The sequence below is a fragment of the Oxyura jamaicensis genome, chromosome 1 (genome assembly GCF_011077185.1).
Source record: "Oxyura jamaicensis isolate SHBP4307 breed ruddy duck chromosome 1, BPBGC_Ojam_1.0, whole genome shotgun sequence".
Taxonomy (NCBI): Eukaryota; Metazoa; Chordata; class Aves; order Anseriformes; family Anatidae; genus Oxyura; species Oxyura jamaicensis.
Window position 1 is genome coordinate 45749922 of NC_048893.1, and position 24478 is coordinate 45774399.

Consider the following 24478-nt stretch of genomic DNA (forward strand, 5'->3'; position numbering starts at 1 on the left):
CAGAAACTGAAGGATCAGTGCACAGATAACAGAAGTTTTGCGTCATGCTTTTTATCCTATTTGTCACAGAAGTACTTCCCCTTCTAAAATATATACATATGTGTATACAGAGGCAGTAGAAGACAACTAGAACATGAATCAGCAGTGTGCTGTTGCAGCAAAGATGAACTGCACAGAGAGCCAGCAGGTCAAAGGCGGTGACTATTGCCCACTTGTGAGACCACACCTGGTGTGTTTGGTTTTGAACTCCATAGTCCAGTGAAGGGCCACCAAGACGATAAAGAGCTAGAGTGAATGACAATGCAAGGAGAGGCTGAGAGAACTGGATGTATTCAGTCTTAAGAAGAAAAGGCTAAGGGGAGTTTACACCTATGTAACAGGAGAAGTACAGAAGGTACACCTCAGACTGTCCTCACAGGTGAACACCGACAGCACAAGAGCTCATAGCTGCAAGTTGGAAAACACAAAATTCCAAACAGATATTTAACAAATAAAATAAAATAAACAAAAACTTTTAACCAAAAAGGTGGTCAAATATTGGAACAGGTTGCCTATAAATATTTTGAAATCTCTTTCATCAGAGAGATTTAAAACTTGACTGGAAAAGCACCAGTGCAACCTGATCTCTGGAATAAATTACTTCCAGAGATGCCTTCCAACCTAACTTATGCTATGATTCTATACAGGTTCCAAGGAGTAGAAAATACCGGGTAAATACAACAGAAAAGAAAATCTGTGGTGGCTCTGTGTTCTAAATTTTTATTAAATTTTCTTATTATGTCCTACTTACTACTTCATCTAACTTTGGCAGAACAACCAGCATGTAAATTCTTGTGCTTAATCCAGACTCTAAGATATTTTAAAGTTGATACAGTCATTGCTGAGTTACAAGGTAGTAAAATGCTACTCCACATGCAACTCCTTCACAAACAGAACAATTTCTCTTAACCATATCCAGGAATCCTTTCATACACAACAAATTCCTCCAATGGTCATTACTACTAGCAATGGTAGAGTGGTAAAATGTGCAATAAATAGGCAATGGTCTTTGCCCTTGCATTTTCTGATTTACGAAGATAAAGCAAGCCTAAAAAACATGGAACAAAATTTACACGGATCAGTAGAATATATTTAACAGCACAACAGGACAATGACCACTCCTTTCCAAGAAGGAATGAATGTTTTTGTGGAAACGATGAAAAAGATTAATAAAAGTCATTATAAAGACCACTACAAGGTACAAATAAGCTCACAGAAATTACAATTCTGTTTGATTTATCATCAAAGATATATGAAATAGAAGTTCTTAGGCAAACAATATTTACAGATGAACTGTAAACTGTATGGAATATGGTAAGAAGTGTTTAATAGTACACCCACCTGGTTTTGTCAGTCTCAGGAGATTTGATTCAAGAGCATTTAGATTTTCTGTTGCTTTTTCCATTGCAGCTAAATGGGATGTCTTTGCAGAAATGTTCTGAAATATCAGGTACTTAGTTATAAAAACTTAGCTTTTACCTAACTAAAAAGGGCACATCAACAGTGAAGTTTGGATTAGATCCTAAATCTTCTTATTCCATGTTTGGTAATTTAACCAATATTGCCCTCTTTGTAAGTGAGCTAAAATTGCTGTCCATAGAAACGTTAATATAGCTTCAAAAGCTTGGCCATGATACATTTTTGATTGGTCCCCAAGGGAGCCAGTGAGTTTGCATTGCCACAAAAAAAAAAAAAAAAAAATGTAGGGAAGTCCCACAGGCGACTAGAACAACATATTTGAACAATTTTTTTGACCAAATATGTTGATATATATATATACATATATATATATATATATATGTACTCTTTTGTAGATTAGTTACTTCCTAAAGATATGAAAATCTTCCTCTGGAAGCCAAGTTCTTTCTTTCATTTTAATGAAAATGTAATTTTCAGTCAGCACTATTTGTCTCAAGGTATTATATTGTTCCTATGATCTTAGATTACTTTCTCTTTTTTTTGGTATGAGCTTGAGAGTAGCCATCACAAACTCAGCAAGAAGCAATGGAGAAAATCATTTGTTCTGGATTCTACCAGTGTCCTACAGATGTTTGTTTTTTTTTTTTTTTTTCCAGAAATTCTTCCCTGTAAGCTGATTGATTGACTTGCTGCTCCTCTCAATTTATCTGTTTCATGCTCACAGTGCTTGTTTACTTCCTGTCTCATTATTCCTATTTTCTTATATCTTTTTCAAATCTGCTCTCTAGTAAAATCTCTTCCAAAATTATTTAAAGAAAAACAGACAGAAAAGTATGCAGAATCAACACTTTAATTCTAAGTAGTCATAAATCCTCCACAACCTACTGCATCTCTTTGTAATTTAAGAATTGAGGTCACTGAGGTTGAAAGTTCTTCCTCCACTGAGAATTTTTTTTCAGTCTACAAAGTTCCCAAGTTACTCTCCTACTATGACTCTGTTTCAAGCAGCTGCACAAAATGAGAGGCTAAGTTTCTACACTAGGATATTTTTGATTTTCCTTTCTTATACAATTATTTAACTGAGTTGTTGTTTTGTTGATTCCTTTTTTATTATTATTATTATTTCTGTCCAGTAAGACATTCCTGCAAACTGTATGTGCAGATCAATTAGGAATGCTGGTAACGAGATCTGCAGGATCCTAATGGCTCAGAACTGTAATATTCCTAACCCCTCTCCAGTTCAACTAGAGAAGGCCCCGTACCCACTGCAACTGGTCCCAACAAAGATGGCTACAATCAAACAGAAGCTTCCCAGCTGGATTCTTGGGAATTCCTACTCTCTTAGGAAACTCTTACAATCACTTCTAAAACAGAAGTTAATAAATATGGTCTTTAAAATAATAAAATAGCATATTTAGAGCAATTATAAAGTGAATGTAAGAACATTTACTTTTTTGTTAGTGTGTGCTTCTTCAGTTTCTGTAGCTCCTGAGCGACAGAGTGAGGCTGTTTGCGAGGAATCCAACAGTTTTTTCCCATAGTTAATAATAATTACTGCTAGTTCATATTCTTTCCATGAACGTAGAACCTATTAAGGAATCATCTATTATACTTTTTGTTTTGCATAACATGTAATGTTTAATTATTATCTACTTACAGTTGTCAAACTGCATTAATATTATAAATAGAAGTCAAATACTCAATACTTAAGTTTCCCTTAATAAAACAATAGGACTACAGACCTTTAAAATACTTGGAATTGCAGATATACTATCTATGTGTTATGCTTCTGCTTAGCCATAGACTCTGTTCCTCAGAGAAATACTTAACTAGAAGTATCTATGGCAGCACTTGACATTCTTCCTGTTCTCAGGCAGTACTGCCATCAAAGAATATAAGGGGTAAGTAGATCATCCTCATTTACCTCTCTGGTATCAAGTGCACATTTGAAAATCTCAACCATATTAGTGAAATTTCTCTAATAAAATAGAATAGTGAATTTTTGAAAAATATGAAAATAATGATTGAACAGTGTCTTGTATGTATTTTAGCTGGTTTTATCTTCTTTAGATAGAGCTCTGAAGACTGAAGTGTATATGCAATGTAGTTTCATGTTGAGATGTTTGCCTTTGGAATAGAAAGTAAGTATATAGGTTACTTTGATAGTACAGTGAACAGCCCAATTAACTCAACAGAGAACTTTATAATATTGATTAACTAGAAGCTTTTGCAATTCACTCATTCTGTTTGCTATTCTGTATACTATTCTGTTGCAATGTTACCTCTAAAGAAAAAAATCTGCAATACAAACAGTCATTTAACTAGAGAATCCAACAACAAGCACTATACTAAGGTTAAGATAGAGCAAGTTCTCATACCAGAGGAATCAAAACAGGAACTTTTTGGGACTGATAAATGATATATCGAAATAGCCACAAGAAAACATCTTAAAGAAAGGAGCTACTTAAGAATGTAAGTATTGTACTTATTGCAGAAAGATCTTACTAAAACAAACTTAGCAGAAGTATCTAAACTGAGTATAACACTTACCAGTAATGGAACACTGTCTTTAATAAATCAGGATATTATGGACATTTAAATAATATATATATTTTAAAATATATTATCTAAATTCTAGGCAAGACTATACATACACTGAGACAATAAGGCTTTGAAGTTCCTGGAAAGTACCAGAAAACAAAATATTGGATGCCTTTTGGGTCAGACTTTTTTGATCCTGGAACCAGCACTGCCTTGCTCATAATGAAATTACTTGAGTCACTTGAGGTTCATCTATTTGATATTTTTTGACGCATTCAGGATTAAAAATGCAAAAGAGAATCACTGAGATTGGACATGCCATGTCCACACTTGAACAGAAAATAATGAGTTCATCAGTTAACTCTAAATAGATGTCAATAAAGAATGTTACCACATGAAAGTTATTTTGGAAACTGAGATACAAGATTATTCAGAAATCTCTTTTTAAAAATGTGATTCTTCAAGCGATTCCTCAGGTTTCAGCCACCTGTTGTGAATGTCTCATGGATTAACCCCCTGAAAATCCTCATGTGACATCAAACACACCATTTCTTTGGAATTATTATTTCTCTCTCTTAGTAAATCCAGGCTTACTTTTGCAATTGTGTCCTCCCTCATTTGGTAAGCTGAATGCTGACACTTCTTGAGATGAACAACCTTTTAGTACTAAGTTCACAGGTGAGTGAACTATAAGAAATATTTAATGAGTAACAGCTTCTTTACTGATGATGCAAGAGTAGTGATTCAAGTACAGCAAAAGGTTTAATTTCCTAATGCCACCAACATCACTTCCAATACTGTGGAATTGAGCATACAGCTCTGAGGTTGGCAACTACCAGGAGTTGAACTGTAAGAGCCAGAGGCTCTAGCCTGAGGGCCAGAGTCTCTACAAAGTTAGAGGCACTAACAGACATTGGCCCTAACAACCCTCAACCGCCCTGACAACCCTCAACTGGGCCCTCTCTCCATGGGCCCAGGAGCTCTCTTTCAGCTCAGACCTGAGCCTAGAGTCCTTGCCTGAGCTATGTTGTAGGAGTGCTGATCTCCAGCACACTCAAAGCCATGACTGTGCTTGGCCATGGATCCACTGGTCTGGACACCTGACACATTGACTCCTCAGTTTGTGCTAGGAGTGCTCCCATCATGATGGACCCACCTGCTGGGCTGTGTCTGACCCTGGCTACCCTCACCAGACCTGATCCTGACTTGCAGATTGACTTCCCAGCTTGACCCAACTCATCACCACAAACTTGCCCAAAAGTCTGGACCCTGCTTGAACCTGACTGCCACCCCTGGCCTGCCCTGTTCCTCCGCTGGGAGCGCTGGGACCATCCCTCGCTGGCGAAGCATTGCCCTGCCAGCCATGGGCATTGCCCTCACATCCTGGCTCCACAGCCCTCACTATGCCCTGACACTGCCCTCACAGCCAGGAGGGCATACACATTGATTAATACCAAAACAAGATACCACTCTGAAGGCCAGCTTATTAAATCTTTTTCTTTTTTTCCTGACAAAAGCAGTATCTTAAGGAAAGCTCTAAGCACAATAATACACAACATACCTTTGCTGTATAAAATGAAGTACAAGCTATCATATGCTGAATACTCTCATAACATCCAGCCTGTCTCCTTTGCAAAATAGCACTTGGAATTTCTTGAAGGACAGCCAAGCACTTAATGAGGATCTGTAAATACAAGGATTAAAACCAAGTTCGGAACCGGCAACACACGAGTTTGTACCTCTGTTCCATAGATTGTATTTAATGGTAAACTTTAAAATCCAACAGCTATGATGAAATGCTAGCTCTACAAAAAACAGAAGTAACATGTCCATTGAATGTAATGGCATTCAGATTTCATCCACAGCCCTTTGGAATAAATTACAAGTTCACAAAAAAACACTTAGATATTAAATTATAGATACATGATATCTTTGCCGATTTAACTAAAATGAAATCAAAGCATGCTTAATTCAGTTAGATGACATGCTCCTAGTAAAACATTGCTTAAAACTATAATGAGCTGGTCAGAATTTTAAAATAAAGAAAAATGTTTCCAGTATGCTTGAAAAGACTGTACAAAAGTTGTATGTTTGTCCTGTATATTTGCTGAATCTTAAAAAAATAAAAAAATAATTAAAAAAAATAGGTCTGCTGCTTCAGAAATGCAGGAAAGCATTCAGGTACTCAGTTCTCAAAGAAAGGTGCTTGCTTGCTTCTGGAAAGGTACAGTTGCCTGAAAACTATAGATTGCATTATCAAAACACGGGAAAAAAAATATAGGGGAAAAAAATCACACATGAGCAAATGCTGCTTATCTTTCCTCAGAACTGTTATTTGCAAGTGGCATACAATAGAAGTTACATCACAGATTCCATTATAATTTTAAAATACCAGTGAATCGTCCTGCAGCAACAACCAATATTCTGCATTTACTTTAGCATATCTGAGAGCAGAATCTGTACAGCTTGCACTGAACGTATGCACTGGAAATTCATAAAACCAATAAAGGCTTTTCTTTCAGTAACTCCTTAGAACTTGAAGCCTACATGTTTGGCTCTCCCACATATATGTATATTCCATTACAAGTTTAATTAGTATCACTATAATCACAGGAGCTGGGTGAAAGCTCTCACTTGAAATGCTCTCACCTGAACTATAGGCACTGCAGAAATCTTGTGATAAATAATTGGAGCGAGGAGACCATAACATTGTACAACAGACTGCAGTGTATAACTTGCATCATTCAACCAATTACCAAGATCAATTGCCACAGTCATCCTTTCACATTCTGCTAATCTACCAGCCTGTAAAGAAAGAAGAAAAAAAAAAAAAGATTCAAATATAAATGCCATTGCTTAAAATTATTTCAGGGAGTGAAAGAAGACAGGCATTACTACTGTTTAAAAAGCAGTGTAAGCAGCACATAAGATAAAAGTTTAAAAATGAATTTACAGTGACACCCATTAGAAGTATATAAACAAATGCAACTGTATTCATGATTCTAAAGGAAACCATTTGTCTTAATTTTGCCCTCGGAATTTATCCACATAGTTTGTAATGCCTGATAGCAACTTTTAACCTGTGTGGAGGGGAAATTTCTCAGAGTGGCTAAGGGAGGGATAACAACTGTTTTTTCCCTTCCAGCAGTCTGCCACAGTTGTTGCATATGTGAGCTGATCCTCAAAATCACTGTGTTATTGAATACTCACATTTGTAAGACACAAGTACTTCAGCCAAGAAAGAGTGGAATAGTAATGGCATAATAGAGAAGGCAAAGAAAAAAGAAACTTAACATGCCATTGTACTATAAGAAAGCCTAAAAGAAGCTAAAAGAAACTTAGTATATTAAAACCATGAAACCTTGTTAGGAGTTCAATATTAATGAAAACATATATATTAAATAGTGGAAATGTTAACAAATAAAGCTGCCAGCTGCTTTTTAGTGGGACAAAAACAATTGTGATTAAATCTCTTACTTTAAACACAGTCTAACACCACTGAAGTTAAGGAAAAACCTTCTCCAGCTGGAAGCAGTGGGCTTTGAATTAGGATTTTAATGAGAAGTAACTATTCAGAGATCATCTTTCCACCAGGATACAAACTAACCAACATTATTCTGAGCTAAACATACTTGTTCCTTGTAAAGGATCTCATTGGAACAAACGGAATCACAGAAGAGTCCTCCTTCCATGACGTTAATGTCACAGATAGCGAATATATTCCTCAGAAAGAGGTACAAGGTGATAGGAGAAGTCTGAGATACAGTCTCAAGATGTAACCTACAAAAGAAAAAAAGCAAAAGAGTATTGCATATTAATGATGATTAAGACATCTCATGCCTGAAATTGCAGTCTTTAATAGTAAAATGATAGACAGGAAGGATTACTACAGGTACTGCTGGAAATGAGATTTACACATAAAACTGAAAAAAATTGCCTTAAATTCCTAGCTTAAAAAATATAAATTAAAGGGATAAGACTCCTTTTCAAACTGTTGTCCACCTTCTAAAATCCTAAGACAACTTTTATGTAACTGTTTCATCTAATCCAGTGAAATTTAGTTTGAATTTTCTTTAAAATCCTGGGATGTTACAGCTTGTTTGTTCTGTCTTCTTTTACATATTATTTTTCTGTATTGACAATAATGCATGCAGTTGGGAAGCACACTAAGTATTAATGACAGACTCCTTTTCATCCATTGATGTCTTTTGTTACAAGGTTCAAAATTATTTATTTTCTTCTGCCTTTTGTGCATGTGCGTGCTTTCTTCCCTGGGAATAGGGGTGCATTTGTCCTGCTTTTTCTTTCTTTTTTTTTTTTCTTTTTTTTTTTCTTACAACACCAATCCTATTATTCTGAAGTATAAGAAGTAAATTTCTACTTCTCCTTGATTGTGTTTTGTAAAACAGACTGAAACTCAAGAAGGAATATCAAACAGACTAATTCACATGCTTGACATTACCAAGGAATCAACAGGGCTTCCAATTGGAAGCAGGAGTTTTCCTTTCTGTCCGGCTCCCTCTACTGTCTAAATTCTCTGTATGGTCATGCAAGTCCAGTTAATTTCTTAGCTACCAAACAGTAAAACTGAAACGGTCTTATTCCAGGTGTCATAGTACAGCTTCAAGAAATATGTATGAAATATGTTAATAATGGTGATAATAATAATAATAATGCTTTAGGTTAACTTTCAGAAAAGCAAAATCCCTGAACTGCTTTGCACAGCTATTTTAAGTTTGCTGTCTTCATTTGATTTATTTGAAAGTAAGTAAGTTCATTCAAATGAACCTACTTTACCTCTACAAATGTATGTGTTAAAAAAAAAAAAGGGGGGGGGGGGGCCGGGCAAGAAAAGAAGATAAATGAAGAACAAGAGGGGAAAAAAATCACAAGGGCCAGACTTGTATTCCTGCATTGTTCTCAGGCCAGGGAAAGATTAAAGACATCCACACAGTCATAAATAGGATGCCTAGTGACTATCTACCTGAATCAAAGCAGTCCATAGGTTGCCTGTAAAACTCAAGTGGCATGTAAAGTCAAGACCTTCAGTCAGCTTGTATGCCTGGTATCAGGCACACTGGTGACACAAAGGACAGACAGGATACACACTGGTGGTCTGGCTGAGCCCCAGACAAGTACACTTACACCCATTAATCTCTCCTGTAACATGATTCAAAGCACACACACGACTATACTGTCTGCTTGCATTCAATGAGAAATTGCTGTTGCATTACAATGAGAAAACTGTGGGCTCTCATGCAAGTTTGGCCAAAAAATAAAAAAATAAATAAAATAAATAAATAAATAAAAAATCCAGCTGCATTGTATGTCTCAGAATAGCTGGTTACTGGTCATCCTGTCCATGAAGCGGAACTGGAATTATTACAACCAAACTTAAAAAAATCCCCCTAATATCTACTTCTTCAAACTAAGATCTTTTGTACCACAATGTTTCACTGAACCATTAGAAACACATGCGGTAAGGTTGTTTATTCTCATTACAGTTTCAAGACTAAATCTGTCTGTCAAACTAAAACTCAGAGGCTGCAAAACTATTTCTAATCTACTTCACAAGATTGCCAGAACTTTCCTAAAGAAAGAATTAGCCTTAAAAGAAATGGACACAAGTGAAGAGGATTAATTGTATTCAGATATCTAAGATGTTAATTTATTCTTAAATCATAAGCAGTAGAACAACATTTAAAAGGACTCTTTTTTATTATAGTATTTCATACCTATTATTTCATACAAATCTCTTTTTTTAAAAAATAGGAAATTAACTAAATTTAATTATGCTTTGGTTGAATTACAGTGAATTCAACCACAAAAATTCTAGCTTGGCTTCACCATAATTAAAATTACATATATATATATTCTAAAGTACTTTAGTATGTTTAAAAATTATTGGCAGGTTTATATGGTCACTCCAAAACAAAACCAGCAATCATTTACCCATTTTGTGTGGTGTTCCAGACAAGATTTTCAGAATTTATGAACATTATTGCTCCCTTAATTGGAACTGAAAGTCTAGAATCCAGTGCATATCACATATTTTGCATATAAAAATGCATCACATGGTATTAATGGACAATTTCTAAATGTTTCCCAATTATCTAAAGTAATAAAACAATCATTATAAAAAATTAGTTGAGTAAACGCTAGCAGTTCCACAACTATGAAAAATTCTCTTCTAATTATTCAACGCTATATCCTTACAACACACTTCACACCTTTTTTGTAGGATGTTTTTCACATCACTAGTCTGAACAAAAATTCACAGCCTGTTACTCTTCAAAATAAAATCTATAATTAACTATTATTTTAATTTTGTTTTTGCCAGTAATTTTGTTTTTACCTGTTTTCAGATATAGTCAAATTACTTCTTGCAGAAATAACAGCTGTATTGGCAGGCAGTGGAGAAGAATTTGAAACAAAATAATCCCACATTGGTGAAAATGCTTCTCTGGCTAACATATAGTTGCCAGTCTGATAGGCTACCTAAAAAAAAATAATAATAAAAAAAATTGTTTATGTAACTTTTTACAGAAAAAAAAATAGATTTCATTTTATGTACTAGTTGCTAAGTAAAACAAAACTAACAAGTTTCCATGGTCTTCAGGTAAGTAAATGCAACTGCAGGAAAAAGAAAGATTTTATTCTGATGTATTTGAATTAAATATAGATAGTAGAAATTTGATTCTACTAATACTAATTTGCCTTCAGAAGTAGCATCAGGGAAGGCAAAAGAGTATCTTGACTGTTAATCAAGGATCTAAGGGTCCTTTATGGAATATTTTACACGTTCTGTGCTTCAGTTTCTGAAGAGAGATTATTTCATCTATGTCCATTTTATCTTTGTATTGCTGCAGAATGGTAAAATTCTCATTTGTGTTAATCAAGCTTTTGGCAAGAAAGTCTTGAGTTCTTGCCAGAAATTTTAGAGCTACCAGTGAAAACAAATTATTACAACCAAATTAAAACATTATCTTATTATCAAAGAATCTAATCCTACCTGAGTTAGATAAGCTCGAACAGCAGTAGCAGAAAGAGGTGGATAAGCAAGAATTGGCTTAGTTGTTTCCCCAATGGCATCACCAATAAGTTTTCCATCAGAAGAATATGCTGCAACTGCAAATACGTATTTCTCATTGGGATCTAAGCCTTGTATTTCTAAGACACTTTTTCCATCAGCTGGTATCTATCAATAAAAATATTTTCTGGTTACATACACAAAATATATCAAAACCAAACTCAAAACACTACACTTTTATTAGTAAACAAATCATTTAATGGTCTTGGATACAATAAAAGTACAACAGGCACATCATGTTTTCACATAATATTGGGTTCTTGAAGATAATGAGAAAACAATGAAATGACGAGAAAAAAAAGTATCATTTTGCTCTGAAATGCAATTGAGCATACAAAGCCCATAATCTAACATAAAAAGTTAAGTACGAAGGCCTGGAGTTTCTCTAAGACATTTTTGTCCATTTGCACATTCACACTGTAAGTATGCATGTTTGCAGTTATCAAGCTGGAGACATTCTAGCTCTGAGCTCTGCTTCAAGAAAACAAGTATGTGGCTCTCCTCCATATATGCCACATGCATGTATTAGATACGGGCACAGTATCTAATCAAGTATCAAGTCCTCTTAACCCTGTTAATATAACTTTAAAATCGAAGATGAGCACTTTGTAAATACATATATAAAGACGGCATGTTTTGAAGACCCCCCTTTTCCTTTTTCCTTCAAGTAACTGTCCATCCGCATTTTAACACCATGACTCAACCCTAACAGGGTTTTCCAACTTCTTCTCCATAACGAGGATATCTTACATAAAGGTATGTTTTACTGAAACAATACACAACCGACAAAGTCACTGAAGTATAACATGAGAAATTAGATCATCTTAATGTAGCATCAATATGGTGCTCTTATTCAAATACTGTCTGGACTTCATAAGGAGCTCTCTGAACAGCAGAAATCCTTTCAAATACTGCAGTTGAACACTGAACATGAATGTTCAGTTTTATGTTTTGATGTTTTAAGGATGAGAAAATGACCAGAATGGGTTTTAGCTCTATCTTACCTCTTCTCCTGCATTTGGAAGTTTATTGTTATTTAACCTTACTTTTGTGTTACTTCCGCCTGCTACACAGCCCAAAATACTGTACCATGAAACCTTCAAAGAAAATGAAAACATAATGAGTTGATATAAAGACAGTTATATCATGCCATGTTGATGAAAGCAGGTGACTCTCCATTATCCTATCTCCTACCTTGGTCTATCCTAATGCTCAAACTCAGCCCAAAGCATAAACTCTACAGGTCATCCTATAGATCTAAATTCATCAAGACCCCTTATTTGGTCTTTGCAATGTATTCTTCTAAAGTTGACATAACATTCCAATTCAGCAAATCACTTGAGAAAAAATCCTTAAAAGCAGATAACAGAAATGCAGATACAAACCTAATAATATTTTCTTAACAAGATGTTCTTAGTTCCTATTGAAATCAATGTTTTTCTAATGTCATTGAGCTGCTAATAATCTCATTGGGCATATCATCCACATTTTTCACTATCTTTAATCAAGGAAAAATGTGAGCATGCATACCTCAATCCATGCTCAGTCATGCTCAGTGAGATCAAACATGAAAACTCATTTTGATTTATCTCTGCAGAACTGGGCAGACGAATTTCAGTAGGTTATGCATCTGATTAAGTTCTCTTGCATTGCACTTCTAGAAAGTAGTACTAAATCAATTTATTTTCAGTAGACCTCAGGTGGGGCAGATGAGGTCATTTATCAACATACAAAAATTCTGAAAGACTGAAATGTTCATTTTTCTTGTATTACATGTGATTTGTCTCGTAATGAATCCTGACTCTTTTTTTCAGAAGTCGATATTGAAATAGAGGAGATTATTTTCAGCAAATGAGGAACATTGAGATCAGGAAATTTTAGTTACTTTGACTTGCAATAAAAAAAAAATATGTGTATATAATTAAATGCTAACTATCCATTTCCAATTAATACCTTAATTTAAAAAATACCTTTTGTGTTTGCTCAACAGCTACACATCAAAAAAACAAACCTCCTAAAATAGCTCAAATTATAATAATAATCACATTGCACCATCTAGTGGCCCAACATGTTATATTCACTGTCCTTTATCAAACAAAATCGAGTATTAACACTTACTAAAAATTATGAACCCCTGGACTTTTAGGACTTTTTTTTTTTAATTTTATGCACACTAGGAATACATATGAAAGCCTTTTCCCAAATTAATTTACTTTAAGTTCACTAATCAAACTGCACTAAAAATCTAAGTAATAAATAAAACAGCTGTTCAGAGAAACATTCTCATGATTTGTGTTTCTACTGTTTTTATACATGTTGTAAACATGTTATTATTTTTAAGTAGTTTGTAAAATCACTACGATGATTTCTCTTCCAGGAAAACCTGTAGCTAGTGGATTTTCCACACACATTGTCAGCCTGTTTGAGCCCTTTCTGGGAATATGAGGGAGAGTAACACAATTTGGAACAGTCAGCATGGATTTACCAAGGGCAAATCATGGCAGACCACCATGATTGGCTTCTGTGACAAAATGACTAGATTTGTGGAGGAAAGGAGAAGAGTAAATGCCATTTACTTGGTCCTTATCAAGGCTTTCAACACTGTCTCCTAGTATTCTTATAACTAAGTTAGGATGATACAGTATGGGTGCATGAAGAGACAGATGGGTAACACAACGGTTGGAAAATAAGACTCAGAGAGCAGTTGTTAATGGTTCATACTCTACTTGAAGGGTACTGGCAAGCAAAGCACTGCAGAGGACCTGGCCATGAAACCTGGCCTGTTTGGGCCCCTCGCTACAAGAAGGACATGGAGGTGCTTGAGCGAGTCCAGAGAAGGGCTACGAAGCTGGTGAGGGGCCTGGAGAACAAGTCTTACGAGGAGCGGCTGAAGGAGCTGGGACTGTTTAGCCTGGAGAAAAGGAGGCTCAGGGGTGACCTTATCGCTCTCTACAGGTACCTCAAGGGAGGCTGTAGCGAGGTGGGGGTTGGTCTGTTCTCCCACGTGCCTGGTGACAGGACGAGGGGGAATGGGCTTAAGTTGCGCCAGGGGAGTTTTAGGTTGGATGTTAGGAAGAGCTTCTTTACTGAAAGGGTTGTGAGGCATTGGAACAGGCTGCCCAGGGAAGTGGTGGAGTCACCATCCCTGGAGGTCTTTAAAAGACATTTAGATATAGAGCTTAGGGATATGGTTTAGTGCGGACTGTTAGTGTTAGGTCAGAGGTTGGACTCGGTGATCTTGGAGGTCTCTTCCAACCTAGAAATTCTGTGATTCTGTGATTCTGTGATATCTTTAGCAATGACCTGAGAAGACTGATCACACACTCACCAAGCTGGCAGATGATGTCAAGCTGAGGGAAACAGTTGATATCCTCGAGGGCAGAGTTGCCACTCATAGAGACCTAGACAGCCCAGAGAAATGGGCCAACATGAACCTCATGAAATTTAATAAGGATAAATGCAAAGTCCTGCACCTAGGAAGGAAGAATCTCTTGGAAGAATACAGGGGGGGACTGAGCTGAAGAGCAGCTTTCATGAAAAGGATCTGGGGGTCATGCTAGACACCAAGATGAACTTGAGCTAGTGGTGTGCCATGGCAGCAAAGCAGCCTAAAAGCATGTTGACCTTTATTAACAGAAGTACAGTTAGGAGACGGAAGGATCAGTCTCTACTCATGACTCTTTAGGGAGCTGGGACTGTTTAGCCTGGAGAAGAGGAGGCTCAGGGGTGACCTTATTGCACTCTACAGGTACCTCAAGGGAGGCTGTAGCGAGGTGGGGGTTGGTCTGTTCTCCCACGTGCCTGGTGACAGGACGAGGGGGAATGGGCTTAAGTTGCGCCAGGGGAGGTTTAGGTTGGATATTAGGAGGAACTTCTTTACTGAAAGGGTTGTTAGTCACTAGAATAGACTGCCCAGGGAAGTGGTTGAGTCACCATCCCTGGAGGTCTTTAAAAGACGTTTAGATGTAGAGCTTAGGGATATGGTTTAGTGGAAGATTTGTTAGCTTTAGGTCAGAGGTTGGACTCGGTGCATCTTGGAGGTCTCTTCCAACCTAGACTATTCTGTGATTCTGTGATACATCTAGATGCCATTGTCAGTTTCCCTACTGCTCCCCATCATTCTAACAAGAAAGATGTTGAAAAACTAACTAGAGTGGCTGATTACAGCAGAGGGCCAGCAAGATGTTCAGGAGCTGGAGAACTAGCCCTGCAAGAAGAGGCTGGGAGAGCTGGGCTTATTCAGCCCAGAGAAGAGATGGCTTCAGTGGAACTGTCAGGAGCTTTTGAGTTCTGGCAAGAAGGTTATGAAAGGTGATGGTTGGACCAGATGTTCTTGAAGGTCTCGTCCACCCTTAGTGATTCTATGATTCTATGAAGAAGATGTAGACAGGCTTTTCACAATAGTGCATGGTTAGAGGGTGAAAAACAACAATGACCTAAATTGAAACAAGAGATTTCAGCTGTATACAAGGAAAAAAGTTTTCCCCACGAACAGGTTAACCTGTTGTAGGAGGCTGTCCACAGAATTTGTGCAGTCTCCATCCTTGGAGGTTTTCAGAACTGACTGGATAAAGCCCGCAGCCACCTGATGTAATTTCACAGCTGACCCTGCTTTAAGCAGAAGGTTGGCCTAGACACCTCTCCTAAGATCCCTTCTGATCCCTTATTCTGTGATTCAACATGTTCAACAAAAGGTAGATTTTCTACCTGAACTATGGCACTTTAGCACTTCATTAACAGAGCTTTGAGTGTGGTACTTTCTTGCATCACAAGATCCAACAGCCTTGCATCTCTTCAGAGTGATTAGGCATGAATGAGCTTTTGACAAGTAGAATAAATGAAGGTTACAGAGCAGAAGCACCAAAGAAGATGATACAGGAGATGAAGAAAGTTTCATGCAAATGCGAAGATCAAAACAGTGAGTCACAACTGACTCACAGGATTAAAAAAATGCATACTTAATTAAGTCAGGCTAACATAATCTTCTCAAGACCAACAGAGAAAACTGTGATGGTATAGCATGGCTGAAGCAACCTTTTCTCTCTTGTGTATTGTTTAATATATTTCTTCCACAGTAATTATGACAAATATTACCTGAACATCTGAAGAGAATGGAGCTGGTTTAAATGTCATGGAGCAATGTGATCTACAAAGTAATATAGGCGGAGGAGGAGTTCTGCTTTTTTTCTTGAGATTCATAAATTCTTTGAGACTGTGATACAATGCACTTTGTTCAGCTTCAACTTGCTCGATTAAAGTTAATGCCTCCTATGATTTAAGTTAAAACAAAAAGGAAAAACTATTAAAACATAGCAGTCAGACAGATATAAGTCTTAATAAATCATTTTCAAAATGATCTTATAAGAAAAAAATTACTGCTATGTAGAGACATTTTATAGAGTTTCATAACCTCATACATCCTAAACTAGTATGAAGCGCACTATTTGTAAGCCGTATATATGCAGATTAATTTTATATTGTACAATAAAGGGAATGCAGGGTTGCATATCAAAGAGGCAGGGCTGAGGTGTCTTCAATTCTGAGAGAACCTACAGGAAAAAAGAGAGTGGTTATGACTAATGTTGATTAGCAGTGGTGAGCAGTGAGGTGAGCAGTGAGATCTTCCTCCAAGAAGATACAAAAGAGATCCTGACTCTTCTTGAGGAGCAAGCTGAAGACCTAACGTGTAGAATTTCTGAAGAAGCTACGGAAGTGTTAATACTGTTTTTCTATACTCCAGAAAGAGAGAAAAGAAATGAAGTCCAGAAATTAAAAAAATAGGGGAGGAGAATGCAGATATGAAAAAAGTAGGATTATGCTAGGTCCCTTGTTTAGACAGAGATAGCTGAAAGATGGTTGACGGCCCTAATTGCCATCTTCATCTGTTAAAATTAGCCTCTTCTGAAAGCTTGTGGGCCTCCTGCACATAGTGATTACGTGGCCATTTTCTTGAAAATCAAGGTACAATCTTTTCTAACTGGACTGAATGGCAAATTTATAGGTTTCTTCACCTTGCTTGCATCACCAGAGTAAAAGAAACTTAACTTGGAAATTTAACATTAAGAACTTAGTATATTTATGTGTTTCCTTGTAGTAGCTGTCCACTGCAAACCAAAGTCATAAAGGTCAGCTACCACAGATGAGGATATCGGGGATACCTTGGACAAATTTGATTCTACTGCAAGAGACACAACATCTTCCTACAATTAGGCTTTTATTTATACCTTTTTAGTACCATACACTGGACGAAAGGTTTAGGCTAAACTGACTGAAAGATAAACTGAAAAAGAAAAACCCATGTTATTGGTTATTCAGGGATAGTCCTATAATCTTGCACCTCGACAGTTCCTTGTTTCTGTCCTCAAACATTTATAAACCTGTAAAAACAGCCACACTGCCATAGATAAACTTAGCTTTGTCCAAAAGTGACCAAAAACTACCCAAAGATTTATAGTGAAAAGAGGATCTAATTTTAATACAGTCTTAATCAAATCACATAGCCATCAGATCCTTAATCAGATCACAAGAGCATATGCACAGGCCCCACTTCACCCCCCCCCCCCCCCCCCCCGCCCCAAATCCCTTTTCTTCCAGATTACGGCTGCATTCACCCTAGTGGGAAATGTCAAAGGGAGAATGTAAGATGAAGAATAAGATATAAAGTGACTCTTTCCCTCACACAACCATTCAACTTCTACAATCAGTAATGAGGAGCTTCATTGCTTCCTTAAAAACGATACTTTATGGCAAGATGTACTATGATAAAAATTTTAATTAAAAGAATCATAGACTCATTCTTCCCTGAGGACATACTTCTTATTAGTCTAAGGATGGATCTGCTCCCAGGGTGGATAAAGATAGTGTTGTGACTACTGCAAGTTGTACTGCATGACCTATACATCATTAATTGTAGAACTTAGAAGATAATAAATGTGGCAGAGTTGCAAGAGGAGAAAGAATAATCTTATGGTTAAGGAAGCCAAATGTCACTATGATAAACAACATTTCATCCATGCCTCTTCCACAGACTTGCCCTGTGGTAGTAGCTAAATCATGTTAATTGAGTTTTACAGCTGGCTAACAAGAACTACCAGTGTACCCAATTCTGTAAAGATTTGGATGTCTAACTATACATATAGGACAGAAAGGAAGAATGAAATAACAGAGAAATTAAACAAAATGAAGGGTACATAATAGCTTAAATAATTAAGCAGTGTAATGTGCAGCATGACTATAAATATATGATTCAGAAGCTTCCATACCTGTCCAGTGGTTTACTACTTGAGAAAAGTTATTTGTATGTTTACCCCCCCCCAAAAAAAAAAAAAACTACAAAACAAGTACTTTCCTATTTTGCATTGTAATAAGAACAGTTTTATACTATATTGGACTGAGTAGAGTTGAAAAAAATCAAGATCCCGTTAAAAGGGGAAAAAAAGAAGACCTGGGAAAGTATAGGATAGTCAGTTTTACCTCTGTGCCCAGCAAGATCATGAAGCAGATCCTCCTGGAAACTATGCTAAAGCTCAAGGAAAATAAGGAGGTGATTGGTGGCAGCCAGCATGGAGTCACTAAGACCAGATCATGCCTGAAAATTCTGGTGGCTTTCTGTGATGGGGATACAGCATTGATGGATAGGGGAAGAGCAACTGGTGCCTTCTACCTGGACTTGTGCAAAGCATTTGATATTGTTCCCCATGATATCCTTGTCTCTAATGGAGAGACATGGCTTTAAAGGATAGACCACTTGATGGGTAAGGAATTGGCTGGATGGTCACACTCAAAGAGTTGTGGTCAATGGGGCAATGTCCAAGTAGAGATCAGTAACGAGTGGTGTTCCTCAGGGGTCGGTACTGGGACCAGCACTGTTTAACAACTTTGTCAGCAAGTTGGACAGTGGGATCAAGTGCACCCTCAGCAAATTTTCCAATGACACCAAGCTGTGTGGTGCAGTCAGCACTCTGGAGGGAACAGAAACAAACCAGAAGGACAGAGGGACCTGGACAGGCTTGAGAAGTGGTCCTGTGAAAAAATCATGAGGTTCAACAAGGCCAAGTGCAAGGTCCTGCGTCTGGGCAGGGGGAATCCCAAGCACAAATATAGGCTGAGTGGAGAATGGATTGAGAGCAGGAGGAGGAGAAGGACTTGGGGGGGCTAGCTTGATAAGAAGCTCAACATGAGCCAGCAATGTGCGCTTGCAGCCTAGAAAGCCAACCATATCCTGGGCTGCAACAAAAGAAGCATGATCTACAGGTTGTGGGAGGTGATTGTCTCCCTCTACTTCGCCCCTGTGAGAACCTGCCTGGAGAGCTGTGTTCAGCTCTGGGGCTCCCAGCACAAAAAAGGACATGGAGATGTTAGAACAAGTCCAGAGGAGGGCCACAAGGATGATCAAGGGGCTGAAGCACCTCTGCTATGAAGACAGTCTGAGAGAGCTGGGGATGTTCAACGTAGATAAGAGAAAGCTCAAGGGAGAACTTATAGCAGCCTTCCAGTACCTAAAGGGGGCCTAAAAGAAAGCAGGAGAGGGACTCTTTGTCAGGGAGCGCAGTGATAGGACAAGGAGTAACGGTTTTGATTTAAGACAAGGTAGATTTAGATCTTTATTCAGAGGGTGGTGAGGCACTGGCACAGGTTGCCCAGAGAAGCTGTGGATGCCCCATCCCTGGAAGTGCTCAAGGCCAGGCTGGATGGAGCTTTAAACAATCTGGTCTGCTGGGAGGTGTCCCTACCCATGGCAGGGGGGTTGCAATTAGAGGATCTTTAAGATCCCTTCCAACCCAAAATATTTTATGATTCTATGATTCTATGAACTCTATGTAGTGCTCTTGGATGTTTTATGATAAAAAAGGCAAAATCCCCTACACAAAAGAATGAAAATAAGAATATGAATTTTCTGTTCATTAAGTGAATACTGTCCACCTCAAGGAGGAAAATTAATTGAGCATATAATTAAATGTTTTATCATAGTACAAATATATAACAGCACCATGCTAAGTTTGTCCAAGCAAAGTTAATTCTGACATTTTCTGCCAACTGGCTGCAAACATATTCTTTTACCTACTTCTTTCCCTGTGAAAAGTGCACAGAACAAAAATATAATGGAGGTCAACATAAGGCCTTCATAAACATCTGTTTGGGATAACCACACATTTCTTGGGAATTGCTTATAAGTCTTCATTGATGACTACAGTTACAACTTTCATATTGATATCATTACATCTCATATTCATATGTGCTGTATATTTTACAACTATAGTAGATTTTTTAGCATGTCCTTTCTGATTCAGTTTTTTGCTTTCTTCTGAAATAATAATAATAAAAGTCTTAATTATCATGCTTCCAAACTTGGAGCACTTAAGAGAAAAACACTTGATAGTAATTTCTTGTTTAAAATACATATTTCATATATTATATAGTGTGAATTTCAGATATCTCTTGTATTGACTACAAAGAAATTTTGTGCTCCACTGATGATAAGTCAATTTGAATGGGCAGATGTTGGTTACAAAAGTTTCTAATCTCACTTAATGGAAAGACTCCCACTGATTTCCTATGACTTTGAAATGAGCCCATGAAGAATATACTTTTAACCTGAATAAATTCCAAAACCTCCAACTTCTGAACTGTTCATTTAATAAGAACCAAATAAAGCCTCTGTCACCATCACCAGTCAAAGTAATCTAAGACAACTTCGAGATTTGGGGAAAAGTAGGATGTTGACAGGCGCAATGGGAAAGAAGAAAACCTGCAAGATACTTTGGCAAGGTGCAGGTGATTATGTGTTAGAAAACAGCAAAGTCTATGTGATTAAATGTAGAAACAAAGTTAATTCTTTTCAGATTTCCTGTAATATGCACATGTACACAAAATTAGGGGGTATCCTCTTTCCTAGTTTTAAGTTCCTTTATTTTTTTCCATCATAAAGGAACTTTTCAAGGAAAAACTGGCAACAGAAGTTAAAAACACTCGTTGTCCTTTAAGTTCCTTCCATTTTAATTCTATTTGTAAGAAGAAGTAATCCAAGTATTAATTTTATAGAATATGAAAAACTATGATAATGTTAAATTATTCCTATCTGTCCTGGTTTCAGTTAGGACAGTTATTTTCCCTCCTAGTAGCTAGTAGGGTGCTATGTTTTGGATTAGGATGAGAAGAGTGCTGATAACATGCTGATGTTTTAATTGCTGGAGAGCACTGCTTATACTAAGCCAAGGACTTCTCAGCTCCTCGCTCTGTCCTGCCAGCGGGCAGGCTGGGGGTGCAGCAAGAGCTGGGAGGGGACAGACCCAGGACAGCTGACCCAAACTGGCCAAAGGGGTATTCCATACCATCTGGCGTCATGCTGAACAATATATAGGGGTGGCTAGCCGGCGTGGGGGGGCCAGCTGCTCGGGGTTGGGCTGGGCATCGGTCAGCGGGTGGTGAGCAATTGCATTGTGCATCACTTGTTTGTACATATTATTATTATTATCATTATTATTTTCTATCTTAATAAACTGTCTTTATCTCAACTCACAGGCTTCACTTTCCCGTTTCTCTCCCCCATCCCAAAGAGGGAGACGGGAGGGTGAGCGAACGGCTGTGTGGTGTTTAGCTGCCAGCCAGGTTAAACTACAACACTATCATATGATTTTATTATTACCTCCAGTAGTTGCTTTTGGGAAGAAGTAGTTAACTCTTCAGGGAATATCTGTGCAGCCTTTTGCATCAAAAAGATTGCTCTGGATAGCTTATTCTTTTTTATTTTTCCTATTATATCTGCCTCTGTAAAATAGATATTTTAAGACATTTATAAAACAGCAAGAATCACTTATTATACTTCTAAAATCTTAATTAATATGCTTTACCTTTTAAGTAATGGGAATCTTCAATAATTTTCACATGGTAATTGCTAGAATTAAGACTTCTGCCATCCTTTTGAACACCTATATGGGAAGGAAATCCTGAGTCATTCATTCTGATAGTGGTGTTGGAAAGATTTCAGTGAGAGGCAGATACAGAGTTCTGTAGTAAAGCTCTGCTCCACTTTGCTCTTTTCCTTAGTTAAAGGAAAATTTCTTTGACAGATAAAGCCAGTAAAAATGTTCCACCCTCATGCTCTAGCATCTCTAGCAGCTAACATCACAGAAAAGAAGCAACATGTTTGATCACAGGGAGCAGTTCACATGGGAACCCTATAGTGTCAAGCTAGCACTAGCTTTTAATTAAAAAAAAAAAAAAAAAGGAATGGAGGAACGGTAGCACGTTTTAAGGAGATATTTGGCAAGACTGGGAATTCTGCTGACTTGGAAGAGGTAAGAACAACTTTATAAGAGCAGAAACTGAGATTACAAAAGGCATGGTTATAATATTCAAGCCTTGTTCTTCAGAGAAAATATCCTGCATTACAGGAAAAAAAAATCTACGGCGCACTCCCGCATTCCCTAATTCTCTCTTATTGACTGAAACTTCTTAACTGAAAATATATTATAAATGAAACATCATAACAAATTGTCTAGGAATCAAAACCAGTAGCTGTTAGCAAAGTTTAACTCCTATTGATCTGGTCTAAATTAGAGATAAGTATCATGTGGTAAATCAAAATTCTACAAATTTCAGTTATTATTTCTGACTGTATGCATCAAGCACCAAGTGCCCTACAATTGCTCCTCCTCAGAAAATAAATGCTCCTCTATTTCTTAGTATCACAAAATACATTAACAGAAGACTGTAAGCAACCTATGAAGATCATTTAGCATTACTGCAACTTACGTTGTGTCAGTTTAAGAAGTTTTACAGCTATTCGATGTTGGGCCTGAATGAGCTCCAGATGTAAATCCATTAAAAAATTATTACCTGTTCCTGTCTTGTCATTACCCAAACCCAAAACAGAATTCAAATTCTGGCCATTTGAGTCCACCTAATAAACAGAAAGTGGTAGTTAAGCAATCACAAACTTATTTCAGTAAATTGACCAACACTCCGAAATTTTATCATAACTACGGTATTTAAACTTAATGACTACAGTACGCAGACATTAAATAAAGCACAGAAGAACAACATCTAGACATAGAGAAACATGGATAATGGGCAAAGAATAGACAAAAACTATAAATCAATAGGAAACAGGATTAACAATAAATATGAAACTGTAGAAAAATTTGGTTTATTTTGTTATCAGTCCACAAAACAAAGATCATGTTGGTGTAGAATGGTAACATTAGAAAAGCTGGGTTCCCTCCAACAGCCAAAATTACTTATAATAATGAATAGCTGCAAACAAATGAAAAGGATTTCTGTTTCTGCAGTATAGAAGAAAACTACAAATTATATTTATTTCCAAACAAAAAGAAAACCTAAAAGAGTTTATAGTTTCTTACTGAGTGAGAAAATGTTATGTGTAGTAAAAAGATTCATTTTGTCTATTCTCTTCTTACATGGGACCAAAAAATGAAGTTCATTTGATAATCCAAAGATTTATAAGAAAGAAGAAAATATGAGTTTCATTTCGTCAAAATCCAATATATTATTTATAGACTTGCCATGTAGCTTTGGTAGAATTTACCTTTGTACAGCAGCTGTCAAATATCGACATTCCATCTGGTAGAAGGGTCATTAAGCGAGATTTGTTGACTTCATTAATTGCTTTTTCAAGACTTTCATAAGCAAATTGTAATTGTTCCATAGGACTTTTCTAAGATGAAAATGAAATTTTAATAATTTAGAATGAATTTTCCCTAAGTTCTTAAAAAACAATTTACTAAGTCAAAGAGTCTAGTTCATAGCAGAATGAAAATGAATTTGGAGAATTATGTTTACAAACAGTATTATTCACAAGTAATTTTATAACGTTCCATTAGGTGTTATGAAAACACTGGCATCTCAGAAACCAACACCTGAAAGTAGACTGTCACTGAATTGAAGCTTCTCCATGTCTTAAGGCATTAAGACATACTGACAAAATTCCTGAATCCTCAAACAGATGCAGGTCTTTTCTTCTTGCTGTGTTTTATTAAATAATTTTGAACTATTTGATTTGACATTACTGCACAGTGATGAGTACTAAACACATTAAACAAAGCAAGGACTCCCAGGATGTTCCATCGATTCCACATCACCCTTACAAAAACAAACAATCAAAAGCACAATCCAAAATATCTCCCTAAATGAAGCAAGAATAAAGTTTGTGTGATATTAAAAAGATGTGTTATTAAACCTTTTAAAGCTTGTACTATACATTGGCATGAAAGACTAGAAATCAGTATGATCATGCTGCAAAAGCAATTTCAAATAGAATTTCTTCCATATCACAGATGACTATAAATGACTACACAAAGATTTTCAGATTTTCTTTAATTTGAAAAAATATCTTTTTTTTTTCCTCTGCACTAGAATGACTACATTAAT

The 24478-nt window shown here is 36.8% G+C and overlaps 1 protein-coding gene across 2 annotated transcripts in view; it reads right to left on the reverse strand.

The window, feature by feature from the left end:
• The window catches only part of CFAP54 (cilia and flagella associated protein 54), a 111827-nt gene that overhangs the window by 59557 nt on the left and 27792 nt on the right, over positions 1-24478 (reverse strand). The window contains exons 17-29 of one of the 2 annotated variants that reach the window (XM_035315007.1): positions 23637-23765; positions 22844-22991; positions 21940-22017; positions 21735-21856; positions 16184-16357; positions 12094-12186; positions 11012-11197; positions 10355-10497; positions 7632-7779; positions 6649-6804; positions 5561-5683; positions 2909-3046; positions 1381-1477 (exon numbers count right to left, since the gene is read on the reverse strand). In XM_035315007.1, coding sequence (XP_035170898.1) covers positions 1381-1477; positions 2909-3046; positions 5561-5683; positions 6649-6804; positions 7632-7779; positions 10355-10497; positions 11012-11197; positions 12094-12186; positions 16184-16357; positions 21735-21856; positions 21940-22017; positions 22844-22991; positions 23637-23765 — 1735 coding nt within the window. The remainder of the gene's footprint in view (positions 1-1380; positions 1478-2908; positions 3047-5560; positions 5684-6648; positions 6805-7631; positions 7780-10354; positions 10498-11011; positions 11198-12093; positions 12187-16183; positions 16358-21734; positions 21857-21939; positions 22018-22843; positions 22992-23636; positions 23766-24478) is intronic. The other variant, XM_035315008.1, reaches the window with a different exon arrangement.